Source organism: Artemia sp. Qi Xiang Cuo, chromosome 19, assembly GCF_049724085.1.
Source record: "Artemia sp. Qi Xiang Cuo chromosome 19, ASM4972408v1, whole genome shotgun sequence".
In the NCBI taxonomy this organism is placed as follows: Eukaryota; Metazoa; Arthropoda; class Branchiopoda; order Anostraca; family Artemiidae; genus Artemia; species Artemia sp. Qi Xiang Cuo.
In genome coordinates this window covers 8,192,848-8,211,806 of record NC_142812.1, presented here as the reverse complement: position 1 = coordinate 8,211,806, position 18,959 = coordinate 8,192,848, and the positions used below count along the sequence as shown (strand labels likewise).

The 18,959-nt window shown below is 36.1% G+C and overlaps 2 protein-coding genes across 2 annotated transcripts; one reads left to right on the top strand and one right to left on the bottom strand.

Annotated features, from left to right (window-relative positions):
* The first annotated feature begins 940 nt into the window (after positions 1–940).
* On the top strand, positions 941–1,321 carry LOC148940460 (uncharacterized). The gene has a single exon (XM_089104993.1). The coding sequence runs from the start codon at positions 941–943 to the stop codon at positions 1,319–1,321; it is 381 nt and encodes a 126-aa protein (XP_088961119.1).
* A 3,921-nt stretch (positions 1,322–5,242) lies between these two features.
* On the bottom strand, positions 5,243–17,861 carry LOC148940459 (uncharacterized). Its single transcript, XM_089105288.1, has 3 exons — positions 17,674–17,861; positions 9,912–9,996; positions 5,243–6,871 (listed from the first exon to the last, which is right to left on the bottom strand). Exons 1-3 carry the CDS (start codon positions 17,695–17,697, stop codon positions 6,354–6,356), a joined length of 627 nt encoding a protein of 208 aa, XP_088961414.1. The 5' UTR covers positions 17,698–17,861; the 3' UTR covers positions 5,243–6,353.
* Between the last annotated feature and the right edge of the window lie 1,098 nt (positions 17,862–18,959).

Genomic DNA, 18,959 nt, shown 5'->3' with positions numbered 1-18,959 from the left:
GTCCAGTTTGTTCATTTTGAGCTTTGGTTGTCCTCTTTTCTTCTGTTTTGGGCTCATTTTGTGCTTACCTTAGTTTACGTTTGTGTCCCCTAGATATTATGAAAATGCCTTTTGAAATTTATATCAGTGAATATGGGCACGTGAATGTACATATTTCTAAATTATTATTCTGCAAATACTTCTAAAACGATTATAAAATCTATTTTCCTTGCGTCTTCGCTTTGAATCAACATAATTACTTAACTATTTAGTCCATCCTGATTATTGTTGATATCAGATAGTTTTTTTTATTAGTCTCAGCATGGAAACTGATTTCTCTCCAAAAGCAGCGCTTACTGGAACTGTTAACAACACGTCACAATTTCGAAAATTGTGAAATTTTAGGAGTTGATGGAATTCGTCCGGAATGATAAAGACCATGTCTGCTGACCACGTACCTCTGGATATGGGATATCCCCTAACTAAATGCACTGATCAGGGTAGCCTCAACCTTAGGAGGCGGGTGGAGCCCACCCGAGGATTCTCAGTAGCCAGGTTCATCCTGGCTCAAATCAGAATCCAGGCCTAGGGTCGGTTTGGCTTGCAACCCTCCACCCGAGACCCATTGCAACGAATAGCTCAGCAACTGCCTCGGATGACCAATCTTCTTTTATCCAATCATTACCCTTGCTGACCCCTGGACTGAGAAATGACCAGCGTTTGAATCTCCTTGACCAAGGTGGCCTCCGTATTGCCACCTGGAATGTATTGACATTGAATTTTCCCGGAGCTAAGACGCTTCTGGCGATGGAACTGAAGCGTTTCCGCATCTTCTTTTACTGGGATAAAAGAAATCCAACTAGTCGGCAATAGGAATGATTCCATAGGCTAGGGATACCACCTACTCTGGTCTGGCCAGACAACTACCAGAAGAAACGGTGTCGGACTAGTTCTTGATGACATGTCCAAGAAGGGTCTACTGTCATTAACTCCCGTATCGGATAGAATTGCCAATGCTCGACTCAGTCACAAGCAAGGAAAAATTACGGTCCTTGTTTCTTACATCCCCACAAACGAAGCTGACGCCGAAGCAAAAGACACTTTCTACTCTGCGCTGACGACTGAACTTGCTAAGATGTCCCCACACGATATTGTCATCCTTCTGGGTGACCTTATTGCAACTGTGAGGGACAACCATGACTTTAGGCGGCAAGTCATAGGACCAGTTGCACCAGAATCTCTAAATGAAAATGGGCTAAGCCTCCTACAACTCTGCAGCATGCATAACCTTGTGAATACGAACACCCTGTTAACAAGGAAGGACAATCACAAATATACGTGAAACAGAAACAATAGCCGTACCAAAAAAATGATTGACTACATCATTGTCTCACAGAGATGGAGGTCTTCGATTAGTAACTGCCGCACGTGTAGGGCAGCTGAGATTGGTAACACAGACAATCGCCCTGTCGTCACTAACATGCGCTTAAGGCTCAAAGCCCAGCGCCCAGGACCAAGACAAGTCAAGATCAATGTCTCTCACCTCTGCAAGCAGGAGATGCGGTCCAAATACGCCATTGATGTTTCGAACCACTTTGACGCACTCCTGCCATTTGAAAGTTGTGAGGACACATGGTTCTCCTTCAAAAAGAATGTCCTGGAGTCAGCGAAAGTAAATGTCGGACAAAGAAAGCGTGGTAATAAAGCATGGATCCAGTCAGATATGCTTGATGTCATAGAGTAGAGGCGCAAGGCAAGGTTTACAGGGTGACATACCGACTTATAGAAGCCTCAATGGCGTCTTCAATAAATTGATACAGCGAGACAAGAAGCTGTTTGTGGAAAGGAAGGCAATTGAACTGGATGGTGCAGCCAACAAAGGTGACGGTGGCAGTCTGTACAAGCACCTCTGTGATCTCACAGGCGACAAAGCACCCTCGGTTGCATCTGTTATTTCCGTTGACGGCCAGCCACTTAGTGACGAAGCTTCCCAGGTCCGCCGATAGATAGACCACTTCTCAGGCCTCCTTGATGCCGAAGCTGTAGCGCAGACAGACCAGGAACTCACCAACCTAGCCACCAATACTCAGGAACTGCTGACAAATGACTCAGAAACTCCTTTCACGCATGCAGAAATCCATTCAGCAGTAAAACGCTTGAAGAACAACAAAGCGGCAGGCATATTCGAGATATCCGCTGAGCTCTTGAAGTATGCCGGTCTGGCTATGCTACTTTGGCTCCAGATTCCGTTCTCTGTTGTGTGGTGTACTGAATGTATTCCGAAGGACTGGTGAGCGGGCATAATCCTGCCCCTCTGGAAGAAAAGGGGGAGCAAAAGAATCTGTTCTAACAGAAGAGGCATACTGCTTCTTTCAGTGCCTGGAAAGCTATTTGCTATGACCCTGCTGGACAGATTTACGAATATCTTTCAAAGAAAGAGGAAAGTCCAGCAGGCTTGGTTTATGCCCAGGAGTGCGCCATCTTTTTACAGATCTTTACTATGCGCCAGCTAATTGAGAAGACAAATGAATTCGGGAGGAAAGTATACCTAGCCTTTGTTGACTTCAGGGCTGCGTTCGACTCGGTGGATTGTAACTCGCTCCGGCTGATACTTTGATCTACTGGAATTCCTGATAAATACTACAAGCTGTTTGAAAGCTCTACGAAGCGACGGAGAGCTGCGTTCAAATCAACGGCAAACAGGGCGTGACATTCGGTATCAAAACCGGTGTCCGCCAAGGGTGTTCTACCGCCCCTGACATTTTCAACTGCGCCATAGACTATGTCATGACACGAACTACAAATCGCCTGCCCTTCGGTCTGCGGTTTGGGGGCCGGGCTCTGACGGATGCCGACTTCGCAGATGTCTTGCTGTCGTTGCCGACTCAATTGACCAATTGACTGACGCGCTGTAAGTCATACAGGAAGAGGCAACAAAAGTGGGGCTGAAAATCAACTGGCTCAAAACTAAGATAATGGCAATTGAGCCGCCAAGCCCTGTCCCACCCCCCGAGAACATAACTGTCTGCAGAGCTCCTACTGAAGTTGTAAGAAACTTCACTTATCTCGGCTCCGTGCTGTCCAGTGAAAGCTCCATAGCTGATGAGGTACGCAGTCGAATGTCAGAAGCCTCGTCTATCGTCGGAACACACAACACCCTCTTAAGAACGCCGCACATATCTAGGCGCACGAAGATGCGAATAAATAACACATCCATAGGCTCGGTCCTGCTCTATGCAGCAGAAACATGGCCCCTTAAGTTGACAACCCTCAATATAATAGAAATCTGCCAGACGAAACAGCTCCGTCAGATTGAAGGACTTCGGTGAGAAGATTTTGTGAGCAACGCAAGCTTACTTGCACTCACCTCCTAAGTGCTGTTCTCCATCCAGATAGCACAGCGCACTCTCCGGTGGTTCGGACACCTCCTGCTTATGCCGACGACAACCCAAGCCAGAATAAGTTATGATTTTGACCCACAAGCTTGTGACTGGTCTCGCCCGAGAGACAGACCCCGGACCAGGTGGAAGAGTAGTCTCAATAAATTCCTGGAGATGGCCAACATTGCTGTCAACGAGGCCCCAATCTTAGCACCAAATTGGTCAGCCTGGAGGAACAGAGGTGCAACGCTCTTTACGCCACCCCCATCGCGGCAAGAGCCCTAAGTCAAGTAAGTCAAGACAATTTTGAAAATTAATTGTTCACTTTAATGGCAGCACGAGACCCCTTCAAGCGTGGGGCCCGATTGGGCCCAATCCCTCCAATCGCCATATATCCGGCCCTGCTTTCCAATATGATTATGTTTTAAAAGCCGGGATGTAATACTATTAACGCTTAAACTAAGGTTATAGATTTGCTTTCTCAAAAGGAGAGAGGGTTTCATTTCGTCTTGAGTGCAAATGACACATTAATGAACGTGCTTAGAACATACAAGTAGTTTTATTGCAACGTCTGAATTTTGCTCTATTTGTTCTCTATTTGGTATCTGTTTGCTTTCTATTTGCTCAGTTTCTGGTTCTATTTTATATTTTATTAATTCTGCTTGCTTTCCATTATTGTTTCTTTTATTGTTTCATTTTTACCCCATAGCCCTAGATTATAATTTTCTTTTGTCAAAGATGTGTATGTTAAGTATCATCAATAATTTCAATGGGATTTAAAAACTCTTGTGTTAGTCTATAGCTATGATAAGCTTAAACACACACCAAACAATTTTTTTGCTCTACGGCACTTTGATTGATATAAGCTATTGTGCCAGTTACTGGCATCAAAACACATGATTGGACTTTAAATAAAGATAGTTTTACTTACTAAAACTAGTTTTTAGAACTTTAGAACTAGACAAAATATACGATTATAAAGTGCGCTCAGCGGATTTTTTATAAATTTAAAATCCAAATATCAAACCATAACGACATATATTTTTAATTCACTTTAAGTAAACATTATTAGTGCCACTTACCGGCACCAAAAAAAAACTTTTGAAAACAGCGCTTTACTAAGAAACACATAGCGGCTCTTGTGGTAGTTTGTGGGTCATTAGGATAGTACTTTTGAAAAGGTTGTATGCCAGTATCTTTTACAATAACTTAGGCTATTTTCATTATTTCGAGTCCTAATAATAACAAATAAAAAAAAATTCGATTTTGAAAAATGAAAACCTACCAGAGGGAAAGAAAATGTCACAAACCATTCATTCCATGGCTTGTATTCACAGAGTTCTAACTTTTCAAAATGATGCCTATACAAGAAAGGGGCATCATTTTGCCCCTGACACCTATTTAAAAAATGACACCTATTTAATGACACCTATTTGCTTTAAATGACACCTATTTTAAAATGACACCTATTTAAAATGACACCTATTTTAATGACACCTATTTAAAAAAATGACACCTATTTAAAAAATGACACCTATTTAAAAAATGGGTGTTGATAAATTTACACAGCGTGGAAACTTAAAAAGAAGAAAAAAAAGAATGAAGAAAGCAAAAATACGAATTAAGTGAGGATAAGTTTAATCCAATTTATCTTTGTTTGGTTTTGTTTTCTCCGTCCTTTGTTTTTTTCGTACGTCATGTATAACACTTGTAGTAGCCCGTCTAGTCTCTTGTATAGCCCTTGCTTGGCCCTTGTAGTCTTTGAACCTGTTTATGTCAAAGCTTTTAAAAGTCTGTGCCTTTCTCCCCCTTCACAGGCCACTGATTGTAAATTCATCATGGAAAAAATAATGGGCTGTGCATTCTACGCTGACCTCAAAAACTATATGAAAATATATTTATTACATAATATTATACCACATAACTCGAAACAAAGAAATTATACGAAACAAAATATATCGCTTGTTCAGCGCAATAAAATATATCATCATTACTTACTCTTCTAAAGCATCAAAGACAGTGACAATGAATTATGATGCTTGGATTGGTTAGAATAATACGTATACAGCCATAGGCTATATCTCTTTTAAAATTGCAAAAAATTGAGAAATTAATTTTTAATGAAAGAACTTCCATGTGCAGTTTTTAACTTTTTGAAAGCAGCGGGTGCCAAATCAAAGGAAAACGTGGGGGGGGGTCTGCGAAGAAAAAACAACAAAAACAAATGATACCTAAAGGCTTAAGTAGGGGTAGCTGTACTTTGAAGGTGCAGTTGCCTTTGGAATCAACTAATTAATTTAACTAATTAATTTTTCTTATTTCACGGTTCAACGCAGTGACACCGATAAACATTATATACTCCCCTTAAAACTTCATAATATTGGAACAACCTAAGATGGGTCAAAGGGGGGAGGGGGTAATTTTCACTTTAAGGCCCTTGGTACTTAAAAATTTTGAAACATTAATTTTGAAACATTAATTTTGAAACATTAATTAAATAAATTAGTAAATAATGGTCATATGCATAGGCTTATCAAGAAACATTATGACCGAACAATAAATTTGTAAAATTTGAATAGTATCATAATTTAAACATAGTAATAAATAATAATATTTAACACAAACTCTTCAAAATGAAGGAGAATGGAAAGAAGAAACTTGGATACACGTTACGATAAATTTGAATAATATGACGTATAAAATAGATATATAAGCTGTTATCCAGATCATAGCATTGTCCAAAAAAAAGGAATACAAGAATGAAAGGCCTAACTTGTTTTGATAAATATAATAAAATTAACAGAATAAATAATAACCAGAGGAATAAAATACAGAAAGAACGATAAAATGGAATAAAAATAAGAATAAATTTATAAACAATATGATACACTTATTTCGAATAAAAATATCATTTATTACAAAAATTATTCAGCCCAATTTTAGTATTTATAACACAGTCAATTAAATAAAATAAATAGCGACAGCAAGAAAAACTTATCCAAAAAGACGAAGAAACATGGGGGAAACTTGAGAGCATTTTTCTTTTTTGCACAGTAGTACGGGATTTGGTTCATCTGAAGCTGTGAAGGCAAGTGGCCTTGAGCCATATGTTGAAACACCGTCAGTGACAGGGTTGGGAACAAATAATACCTGAGTGTTGGGTTTAGTTTGGGGGTAGCTTTCGTAAGCCAGTGGGGAACTTATAAAATAATACTGTTGAAGGTTTGGAGCTGTCAATTGGTTTAAAACGGGATTGGTTTGTGTCAAAAGCTGATTTTGTAATTGGCTTAAGACAGGACTGGCTTGTGGTTGGTTCAGAATTTGGGACTGTAGATTACTTCCGATTGGGAGTTCGTTTTTCAGAATGCCATATTTGTTTTGTGCGTTGCTGGTCAGAAATGGGTTTTGCGATAGTACAAAATTTTGGTAGGGGTATGATGGTGCGCTGCCAACAACCATTTGAAGTTTTCCTCTATTCACATTTTCAGTTACTGAGTTGTCACTTTGTTCTCCTGAAAAAAATTTATTGGAAATGAAAATTTATCTGGATAAATAGCTGAATACAAGTCAATCATTTTCATTTTAGCCCAATGAAATTTCTACAATACTAAAAACAAAAAGGTTCTTTTTCAAGATTCTCTTTTTGTTCTTGTAGTTGGACCAGGCGTTTACCCGCCTCCCCTGAAATTCAGACCTTACGTGGGCGTTTGTCTAACCGTAAGCTTCCCAGACTCACTGTGCTTGATCTCGCATAATCACACCCTTGATCCATACCCTAAGTCAAAGACAAACGCTCCTCCTCAACAACAAAGATTTAAAAGTCTAGCGTGCCGTCCAATATTCAGTATTCATTGTTATTTTTCGGGCTACAGCCCAATATAAAAGGTCTCCTGGGCTTATGGTCTAATTTTCGTCAGTTTTATTTAAAAATATATCCTATAATAATTACTACAAATATAAGTTTTTACTCACATTTTTTATTACTTAAAAATTGCATCGATCTGATTATCCATGCATTATTTCGTTCTCAAGATACATCTAAATACGTAACACCCTTCAAATTTAACGGATTATGTTATTCGTTATATCTTCCTGACTCGCAGAAATATTCAGGAAACATAGTCTATATATATATATATATATATATATATATATATATATATATATATATATATATATATATATATATATATATATATATATATATATATATATATATATATATATATATATATATATATATATATATATATATATATATATATATATATATATATATATATATATATATATATATATATATATATATATATATATTTATGTGTATGGGTGTATTTTTGACGGGCTAAAAATAAGAAAAAAAAGAAAACGTCGAAAGCGGAGTGACGGTAAAAGGAATGAAAAATTACACTTAAAAAAAAGTCAGGCAACTATATGAGGTCTACATTTCTATACTGAGGAGGTAGATGCAGTAAAAAAAAAAATCAAGAAATAATACAAATAAATTGAACTGATATTTTTTTTTATGGAGTAGGCTAAAGTCCGGAAAGAAAGGAAATGGAAAACCAAATGATCCGCAAATAACGAATATAATTTAGCAAGGGATTTTCTATTATACCTACCTTTGCAACAATTTGGGAACAGATAAATTAAATTTAATTTTTGCAATGAGCTACGGCGAGGTTCCGGAAAGAGCATGAGTTGCCTAAGAAAATTTGATAAAAACAGCAAGAAAAACCAAAAACATATTTCCTGTTTTTTTTTATCTCCTGTGAAAATTATCTCTTGTTTGATACCTTATCTCTTATCTCTTAAGGTCTTTTGTATCCACCACAGACTATCCCCTAAAAGCTTTCTTACGCGCTCTAAATCGTTATTTTTTTGTACATGAAAAATGCCTGTAGATACAAATTCTCCAGTGTGTACCATATAATACTCAAGTACCAATTTTTCTTACTAACAATTTAGTTATTGTTATGGAGCATAGGTGTAAGCCTCTACGATATACAGCTTATGCAGCAAGATTTGGGAAAGCTAACAGGCAGTTTTTTTTCTTACGGAATGAAATAAAGGCATGGCTGCAAAAAAAATCAAAAAGCTTTAATCCATAAAAATAATGAAAGAAAAGAAGTGCCGAAAAAGGTAAAGAAAGGTTTACCCCTCCGAAACACCAAAATCTGATAGGTATAAACGGGGTATTGCCTGACCTGTAGACTACAGGTCAGACAATACCCGAATTGTAACTATCAGTTTTTGAAGAAAATTAGCTTAGGCTCATTTGAAATTTACGTTGTAGGTATATTTATATTACAAATTTATTTTGGTTGGGTTAGGTGTTTAATATAATCCGTTCTGTGCAGACCCCTTACAATGATTCTTTGTTGTAGTTTTCATTACTTTGTTCCTAAAGTATTGTCTTTTTATCATATATTTGTGTATCTCAGTAGGATTAACCTAATTACACATCTCGAGTGTGTACCATATAATACACAAGTACTGAAAAATCAGAAGTCGTAAATATTACTACCTTTTTCATCAACGTCTTTCCTTAAAAATTGTCAAAATTATCAACTAAAAAAGTTGAAAAAAGAAAAACCGGTTTCAATGGCATAGTAACCTAAGCATAAATAAAACTGGTTTTTCTCGTAAAAAGAAGTTAAGCGTACAAGACGAACCGTTGGCTTTTCCGGTAGGTCATTGACTGTGATGGTCACTGTCTTCCCATATAGCAATTTGACTACGGTACAGGGTTGCCACGAACACCATGTTCGTGTTATTTTAATTGCGTTTTAACTGAAAACCGACATTATGATCCTGACAGCGTTACGATTTCCTAATAATTTAAAATTATTGAACAGAAAATGTTTTACCCTGGGTTCCCATTAACGCGATTTCACTAAAAAAAAAGGGCCGTTTTTGGGTGAACCAGCAAATTTTTCTCAGTTTTTCGCTGTAAGCTTATGCGTCCCAACTGTTCAACGGCTGTGTTGAAATATTTCTACTGAGCCGTTGAAAATCGCGTCCTTTATTCTGAATTGAAAACTTTTCAGAACCATAAATTGCAAGTAACTGAGAAGCTAATCATGCTTATCTAAAGTTTTCTGTTAATATTTGACAAAAACATGAGGGTCATGTAGGGAAGAGGTCATACATCTAACCGTCAAAAACATGACAAAAACATGAGGGTCATGTAGGGAATACGTCATAACATCTAATTGTCAAAAACATGACAAAAACATGAGGGTCACGTAGGGAATGCGTCGCTTCGCTGAGAGGAGAAGGGGTGCAAAGCTGAACATTAATCGATATTTTATGAAAATTCGAAAATTGTCCAAATAATGATGTCTGGGATATAGATCCTAATTACCCTCTGGATATACGCATGAATTAGTTCGGTGCAAATGGAGAGATTAGTAGATACTAGAAAACAAATTATAGCATTTACTGGACAAATATAGAGATTGGAGAAATTAGCCTCATTGAACTTCTACCAGTGTGGGAGCAGAACCTGAATAGTAGTAAAAAAAAGAAAAAAATATTGAGCAAATGTACCTTCTATTAAAGGAGGTGAGTCAACAGGATTTGCCTCAGCTTCACATGCTATGAGATAAAATATAACACAAGTTCCAATGGATACCTAGAAAAAAGAAAATAAAAAAATATTAAATGTTACTGCATCTAAGCTGTTTCCAATAAATAAAAGAAAAAAACTCTAGGGCAATATTTTTTTTCAGTTTCAAGCATGATAAAGAAAAGATAACTTTTGTCCGTGAAATTTTGAAATTATTTTTGATTATCTTGACAGTACGAACGATTGAAGAAAAAGAGTCTGACTAATGATTTGCAAAAACAAAATAAATAAATAAAGGAACTTTGGCCTTCTCGTATTTATTTATATGAAAACCATTCTAAAACAAGGTAGAAAGGATGGAATATTAAAGGCAAGGAGAAAAATCGAAGAGTTGTATTAAAACAACGACAACAGACATGTAAGTTTATTTCGAATGAAAGAAAAGAAAAAAAAACAAGAACACAAAGAAATCAACAACTAGTCAGATCTTAAACACCAAAAATAAAAATTAGCATTGGGCCCAACTCTTATTTGCGGCGATTTTTGTTCATTTTAGACGCGGCTGGATTATTAATTTTAATTTCTGTTCTTTCCAAGTCTCAGTTATTCTTTTATATTTAATTTATATTTAATTTTAATTTTATTTAATTTAATTTTATTTAATTAACTTTATAATATTTAATTTTAATATATATTAATTACTTTATTTATAATTAATAATAATTATTATTATTTAATAATTAAAATTCAATAGTTATTGATTAAATAATAATAATTAATTATAATTATTTATAATTAATAATAATATATTAATTATTTTATAATATAATTTTATATATTTAATTAATTTTATAAATTTATTTAATTCTATTTAATTTATATTCATTTTAATTTATGTTCTTTCCAAGTCTCATTTATTCGTTTATAGCGATGTATGTTTATTTTATACGTGGCTCGTATTCATTTTAATATATGTTCTTTCTAAGCTTCAGTTATTCATTTATGGCACTATCTGTTTGTTTTAGGAACGGAGCACACAGTTCGTTGAAACGAACTGTAAGTAAGGAGCGATGCGGCTCAATAGTAACCAAAACTTTAAAAAACAGAATCATTATAACAATAGATCAATCAAAAGAATCGAATTTTGATGCTTATTCAAAATATATAAAACTCATCAAATTTGTTGGTACCCATCAAAAGTTACGAGCCTGAGAAAATTTGCCCAATTTTTGAAAAAGAGGGAAACACCCCTAAAAAATCAAGCAATCTTAATGAAAAATCACTCAATCAGATTTAGCATACCAGATAACCCAACTGTAGAGGTTCCAAGCTCCTATGTACAAAATGTGGAATTTTGCGTTTTTTGCCAGAAGAAAGATCACGGATGCGTGTTTACTCTTTATTATTATTATTATATTTTTTTTCTTTCCTTAGGGGTAATCGTATCGAACTAGTAACCGAAGAAGATCGGGAGAGGAATCATTTTATCGGAAGTCAAAAGTTCTAGTGCCCTTTTTAAGTGCCCAAAATTTGGAGGGCAGCTAGCCCCACTCCCACGCTCATTTTTCCCCAAAGTCACCCGAACAAAATTTGGGATAGCAATTTTGTTCAGCATAGTCGAAAATCGTAATAACTAGCCTAATAAATCCCAGTTTCTTTGAGGATGACTCTACCCCCCACAGTCCCCAGGGTGAAAAGCTGCAAGTTATGAACTTTGCCCATTGTGTAGGCTACATATAGTATTGGTTATTGGGAAGTATATAGACGATTCAGGGGGATTTTTCATGGGAATTTTTCTAGTGGGGGTCAGGGGGTTACGTTGGAGGATATTTCCATGGATTAATTTCTCCAGGGAGGGGGGAATTTTCCATGGAGAGGGCGCCAGATTTACCAGCATTACTTAAAAAACGATCAGAAATTAAATAAAAAAACAAACAAGTTTTTTCCACTGACAGTAAGGAGCAACATTAAAACTTAAATCGAAATTTTTTTTACGTATATGAGAGGGATCACCCCCTTGTCAGTACCTCGCTCTTTACGCTAGAATTTTTTTCAGTACTTTTAAAAGAGGTATTTATTCTAATTAAACGGCCTATGTGATTCAGGAAAAAACTTGTTTTTTTTTAAATTTAATTGAACATTAAAGGCAAGGAGAAAAATCAAACAGTTGTATTTAAAAAACGACAAATGACATCTAAGTTTAGCTCGACTGAAAAAAAAGGCAAAGAAATCAACAGCTAGTCAGATCTGTGACACCAAAAAATTAAAATTAATCTTGGGCCCAACTCTTATCTGTGGTAATTCTTGTTCGTTTTAAACGCGGCTTTATTATTCATTTTCAATTCAATTTCATCAGAAATTTAAAAAAAAAAACTCTTATCTGTGGTAATTCTTGTTCGTTTTAAACGCGGCTTTATTATTCATTTTCAATTCAATTTCATCAGAAATTAAATAAAATAACAAACAAGTTTTTTCGACTTACAGTAAGGAGCAACATTAAAACCTAAATCGAAAATTTTTTTTGTCTGTTCTTGTTCTTTCTAAGTCTCATTTATTCATCACACATCATAAGTCTCACACAGCAATTTCTGTTCGTTCCGAATGTGACTTGTTATATGACTTTATTTCAGCTTTTTTTTAAGTTTTGATATTGTTCCTAACTTTTCTTTGAAAAATGCTTTTAAAATCAATTTTTATTAAATATCGATATAACTCGACAAGTGTTATAGCAATAATGCTGAACATTACAAAGAAACAATACATATTTTTGGTTGTTTTTTGTTATAGAAGTTTCTGTAATCTGGGTAAATCTGTGTTTTATCAAACCATGGAATTCTAATTTTAACCTTTTTCTTATTTCTGATTTAAATCTCTAATTTGCATTCCCTAATTCTGGATCTGATTCCCAAATTCATAATCCTTGATCCTGATTTTAATCTGACTTTTGTTTCCTGGCAGGGAATAGGGGGCTATTACAAAGACTAGTTTTTGGTTTAAAACATTTTGTGTTCTGGATTCCCAAACAAGTAATCAAACAGTTCTGGTTACGAGCTCGTAAGGAATGACGCTTCTCAATAGTAACCGAAACTCTAAAAATGGAATTTTGACATCAATAAACATTCACAAAAAATTGGCTTATTATGGTCATTCCAAAAATATAAGATTCATTAAGTTTAGTGATACCCATCAAAGGCTATGATCCTGAAAAAATTTAACCGATTTTCGAAAAAGGGGAAAAAAAACCCTAAAGTTCAAAGAATCTTTATGGTTCTTTAAAAAATCACACCATTAGATTCAACGTATCAGAAAACCATACTGTAGAAGTTTCAAGTTAACATCTGAAAAAATGTGGAATTTTGTATTTTTTTTTTTTCAGAAGAAAGATCATGGATGTGTGTTTATTTGTTGTTTTTTTTTTCTCCAGGGATAGTTGTATCAAGCCAATAGCCCTAGAATATCAAGAGAGGGTTCATTTGGACGAAAATTTAGAGTTCTAGTACCCTTTTGAAGTTACCAAAAATATTGGTAAGCCCCCTCCCATGCCCTTTTTTCCCAAAAGTCGTCTGATCAAAATTTTGAGACAGGAATTTTGTTCAGTATAGTTGAAAAGTACAATAACTATGTCTTTGGAGATGATATGACCCCCAAAACCATTGGAAGAAGGGCCTTAAGTTATGAAACTTGCCCATTCTTTGCACATAGTATCTGTTATAAGGAAGTGTACCGACATTTGTGAGGAGATGGGAGATTTTTTGGGGATGAATTTTCTACGGGGAGACTTTCCCATTGAGATGGAAGTTTTTTGGGAAGAATTTCGTGAGGAAATTTACACGGGTGGATTTGCCGGAATTTTGCCGGAGGGATTTGCCGAAATTTGTTTTATTTGCTTTACTTTCTCGTTGACGACCCATTTTACATATGGACATGCATTTGGGGAATTGTCCGCGGGAAATTTTCAGCGGAGTTGGAACTCTCTTGGGCATTATTACGTCGGAGGAGGGGTTTTCCATGGGAGAAATTTTCTATGGGGGAAATATGATCAGGAGAGTTTCTCCCTGGGAAAATTTCCTGCTGAGGAAACTTTCCACGGGAGGGGGTATTTCTAGGAAGTATTTTCCACCCACAGAGGGGGTGGGGTTTCTCCATGACCTTAAAAAGGACAGAAATTAAATAAAAACAAATCTTTCTTCAAATGAAAGTTTGCCAAGAAGTAATGTTCAGGCGGAATCGTAAGCAGGAAATTTTCTGGGGGGAAATCGCAGCGAGGATGGAATTTTCCGGGGGTAATTTCCAGGCAGAAGAATTTTACGTAGGAGGAATTTTCTTTTGCAGAATTTTTCATGCGGGAATTTTTTGCGGAGAGGGTGGATTTCCTGAAATTATTTGAAAAACGATCAGAAATCAAACAAAAAAACAAGCTTTTTTTCTGCTGAAAGTAAGGAGCAAACGTCAAAACTTAAAACGAACAGATATTATTTTGTATTTGAGGGGGAATGCCCCCTCCTAGATATCCTGTTCCTTACGCTAAAGTTCAATCTTTTGTCTCAATTCTTTAAGAACGATTCCTGAAACAAAAGGGTCGTATAATTATAATTAGAACCTTTCTTGAAAGTTCTTAAAAAACTTTAGCGTGAAGAAAGGGGTATTGAGGTGGGAAAACCCCCCTCATATACGAAATAATTTCTGTTTTTTTTTAATTTTTAATGTTGCTCCTTAGTTTCACTAGTAAGGATTTATTAATTACTTTCATTTTTTAATCATAGGCAGCGCAATAGCACTTAGTAAAGAGCGACGTGGGCACAATATATATGTTTTCAAACAGATCGAGGTAACGAACTGTAAGTAAGGAGCGACTCTGCTCAATAGTAACCGAAACTCCAAAAAATGGAAATTTTAATATCAGTAGATGCATCAAAAGGTTCAGCTTATTATGGTGATTCCAAATATATAAGATTCAGCAAGTTTAGTATTACCCATCAATAGTTACGAGCTTGAGAAAATTTGCCCTATTTTTGAAATAGGAGGAAACACCCCCTACAATCCCAGAAATCTAAATGAAAATCACGCCATCATATTCAGCGTACCAGAGAACCCTACTGTAGAAGTTTCAAGCTCCTATATACAAAAATCTGGAATGTTGCTATTTTTGCCAGAAGACAGATCACAGATGCGTATTTATTTGGTTTTTTTTTCTGTTTGTTTTTCCAAGGGTAATCGTATTGAAATAATTGTCCTAGAAGATCGGGAGGGGGTGCATTCAAACTGAAATTAAAAGGTCTAGTGCCCTTTTTGAGTGACAAAGAAGATTGGATGGTAACTGGGCACCCTCTCATGCCCATTTTTCCCCAAAATTATCTGATCAAAATTTTGAGATAACCATTTTTGTTCAGTATAGTTGAAAGATCAAATAATTATGTTTTTAGGTGTAAAATGACCCCTCCCCCCAAATTCCCTGGGGAGAGGCCTGTAAGTTATGAAATGTACCCATTGTTTACGTTTTCCAGGGGAAATGTTACACTGGGTAGATTTGACAGAATTCCTATAAGAAATTCTTTTTAATTGTCTTACGTTCTCTTTGCCAAATTTGTTATGTGGAGATGTTCTGGGGGATTTATCCGGGTCTATTTTCCACGTGTTTTGATTTCCGGGAAATAATATCCATGGAAGGGGGCATTACTGGAGTTTTTGAGAAACTTATTAGAGATTAAAGTCTTATTCAAATGAAACAATGCTAAGGAGAATTTTTTTTAGGCTGAATCTTCCGCAAGCAATTTTATGGGGAGGGGGATTTTCAGCTAAGATGGAACTGTTTGGGGGGAATTTGACGGCGGGGGTGGAATTTGACGGCTTTATGTTGGATGAAATTTTCACGGAGGTGTTTTCCACGAGGGGGATGGTGGGTATATTTCATAGAGGGTGAGCCAGATTTTACCGGCATTATTTGAAAAATAATTAAATATCAGAAACTTACCAGAAATTTATTTAATCAGAAATTAAATGTAAAAACAAGTTTTTTTTTAACTGAAAGTAAGAAGTAGCATTAAAACTCAAAAAGTACAGAAGTTATTCCACAAAAGAAGGGTTGTCCCCTCCTTAATATCTTGCTCTTTACGCTAAAGTTTGACTGTTTGTCCCAATTGTTTAAAAGCGGCTACTGAAACACGGGGGCCGTTTAATGCCCCTAATACCTTGCTCTTTTAGCGTAAAGAGTAAGGTATTGAGGAGGGGGCAACCCTTCATATACGGTATAAATCTGCCAAAATTAATATGCAAATTTCGTTTTAATTTTACATGCACGGCAAGCCAAATTCGAACGTGTATTAGTTGAAAAACATTCAGAAATTAAATAAAAAAACAAGTTTTTTTAACTGAAAGTAAGAAGCGACATTAAAATTTGAAACGAAAAGAAATTATTCCGTATATGAAAGAGGCTGTCCCCTTCTCAACGCCTCGCTTTTTGCGCTAAAGTTTGACTCTTTGTCACAACTCTATTTTTCTAAAACAATAAAAAACTTTAGCGTAAAGAGCAAGGCGTTGAGGAGGGGACAGCTCCATTTATATACGGAATAAGTTCTGTTCGTTTTAAGTTTTAATGTCACTTCTTAGTTTCAGTTAAGAAAAAAAATTATATAATATTACTAAAGAATACCGCATGTGGGATTTTCTCCAGCGGTTGCAATTGTATTTCCAATTTGAATTATAAAAGGGTAAGTTTTGTCAGTTTTATGGCTGTTTAAAATTTTCTGAAAAAAAAGTACACAACACCTGTTTTTATCAGGTAGGCTAAAGTCATATTGATTTAAGATGTCACCTTATTTTTTCAAGTTATAATTTGTTTTTTAGAAGTTTTAAGTGCAATAATTTGTGTTTAGTGCAAAAAAAATACCAGCCAGAAAGGCCTTCTGCACATCAGACTGGATTTGCTTTTCATGTCTATAGCTAACGCTTCTCTTCTCGTAAATGGTCTGGGAGCTTTCTGTCACAAATATCAGACATGGAAAGCTAAACCAGCTTTGCTAATCAGTTCGCGAATAATTCGTAGACTTGATTTCTATGTCGTAGACTTGAGCCTAAACATGGCTTGAGGTCAATGCCTCCAGTCTTCAAGGTCAATGCCTCCAGTCCTCAACGCCTTGAGCGTGCACAAACCAACATGTCCGAAACCCTTTGGGGTTGATCTGAGACAAGCATGGAATACCAAATTTTAATTTTAATGTTTTAAAATTAGCTTCCTGGAAGGTATCCATCACGCTAATTAAAGTATAGGTAATTATAAGTACTTTTCTGCAAACGTATTTTCGTGTAGGCAACTTGTTAATAGATATAGCTGCAATGAAAGATTTGCAATTAAAAGGAAATATAGTTCTGACTAAAATTATAAACGAAATATTTGAATTTCTGAGGGAAATTGTTGGGAGTCACTGTTTTTTTTTTTGAAAAGAAGAAGTGGCAACACTGTTAGACAGTGTTGGGAACACTGCCAATCTTAGTAACTGGCAATTACGAACCAAACTGCAAATCCTAAGTATTGCCACGCACATTTCAGAAGAATAGTTTTTCGAACATCTTGTTGAAATTTTCTAACCCCAGAAGTTCAAGATTCGATTTTTCCTTATGTCACACGAAAGGAATTTGGATTTTGACTCGATAGGTATTGAGTCAAATCGAGGCAATATCCTCTACATACTCTAATAATTATTTTACATTAACTATTTTAAAATAATTTGAAAAAAAAGAACTCACCCTAGTTACGATTTGTTTAACCATTTTGCTCACAAGTTTTACAAGACGCTGGACTTGGACAACAAATTACTTTGATGTTTTTCACTTGCCACATAACAGGATTTTCCTGTCCTACATTTAATTGGAAAGTAAGCTAACGTGACCCGTTTTCCAAAGAAATTTATTTGGCAAACCGTTTGAAAAATACCCTGAATATGCTTGCATCCTACATGGATTTACAAGACAGTCAACATGTTTTCACCCATGCTAGCTCAATATAGCTTAAATTCTGGATTGAATTCAATTTTATTACGTTTTTGGCGTTTGGCAATGCTACGTAGTTTTTATACTACCGCTAGTTATTTTTATAGCCCACATGAGAACGAGTCCACTCTCTATCATATGGTGTACATCTTAGAGGGTCAAGTATTCTGTCACACCACACCACGCTCGACACCCTTCAACTGATGCAAAATAGTGTTGGAAGTGGCATCTAAAGATTTTTCTGATTCTTCCATATTTTTGTATCATTTTTATAAAGAGCATAATTTATTACAAATAAAAATCTATATAAAAACAAAATAAGTCATTCGGGTTCACCAGAAGCTATGCAATTGTATATAGGCTAAATAAAAAAATTGACAGTTTCAATTCAGCACTGCTAAGGTTAATACTATTGCTAATGCTATCAACTCACTGCAGCACCAAGTCGCCTGAGGCCAATACAGCTACGCAAGCTCTTTTTCCAGCCCAATCTATTCAAAGCCTCTCGCTTTACACCCTCCCAAGAAGTTCCCATTTCCATTATATCTTTCCTTATAAAATCCTCCCACCCAGTTCAGGGACGACCTGCTTTTAGTTTAGTCCTTGATGGTTGACCAACAAGGACAATCTTTGACAATCTGTCATCGTTCAAACGCTAAACATGTCCTAGCCATCTCAACCTTCCTCTTATTATAGCACTAGAAAGTGGGATTGAATCGCAATTTTTCGCACAGCTTACTGTCTGATGAACGGTTAGCCAGTCGGGTACCCCAAAGCAATCACAAACAGGAAGCAAAAACAGGAAGGGTTTGCGAAAGCATAGGTTGGCTGGCCCCCAGCCCCCCATTGCACTTCCTGGCTGAAGGGCCACGAAACGGAGATCAGCACCGCCGGTTTGGACCTTAAGGGTCTAGTGCCGCATCCTTTACCCTTTTTTTTTTTACCCAAAGCAATCCGTATGTAATTTTGCTGGAAAATATCTAGCAAATCCCCCTCCGTCTTTCATAGCGTCCTCGCTTCAGAACCATACTTGACCACTCTCA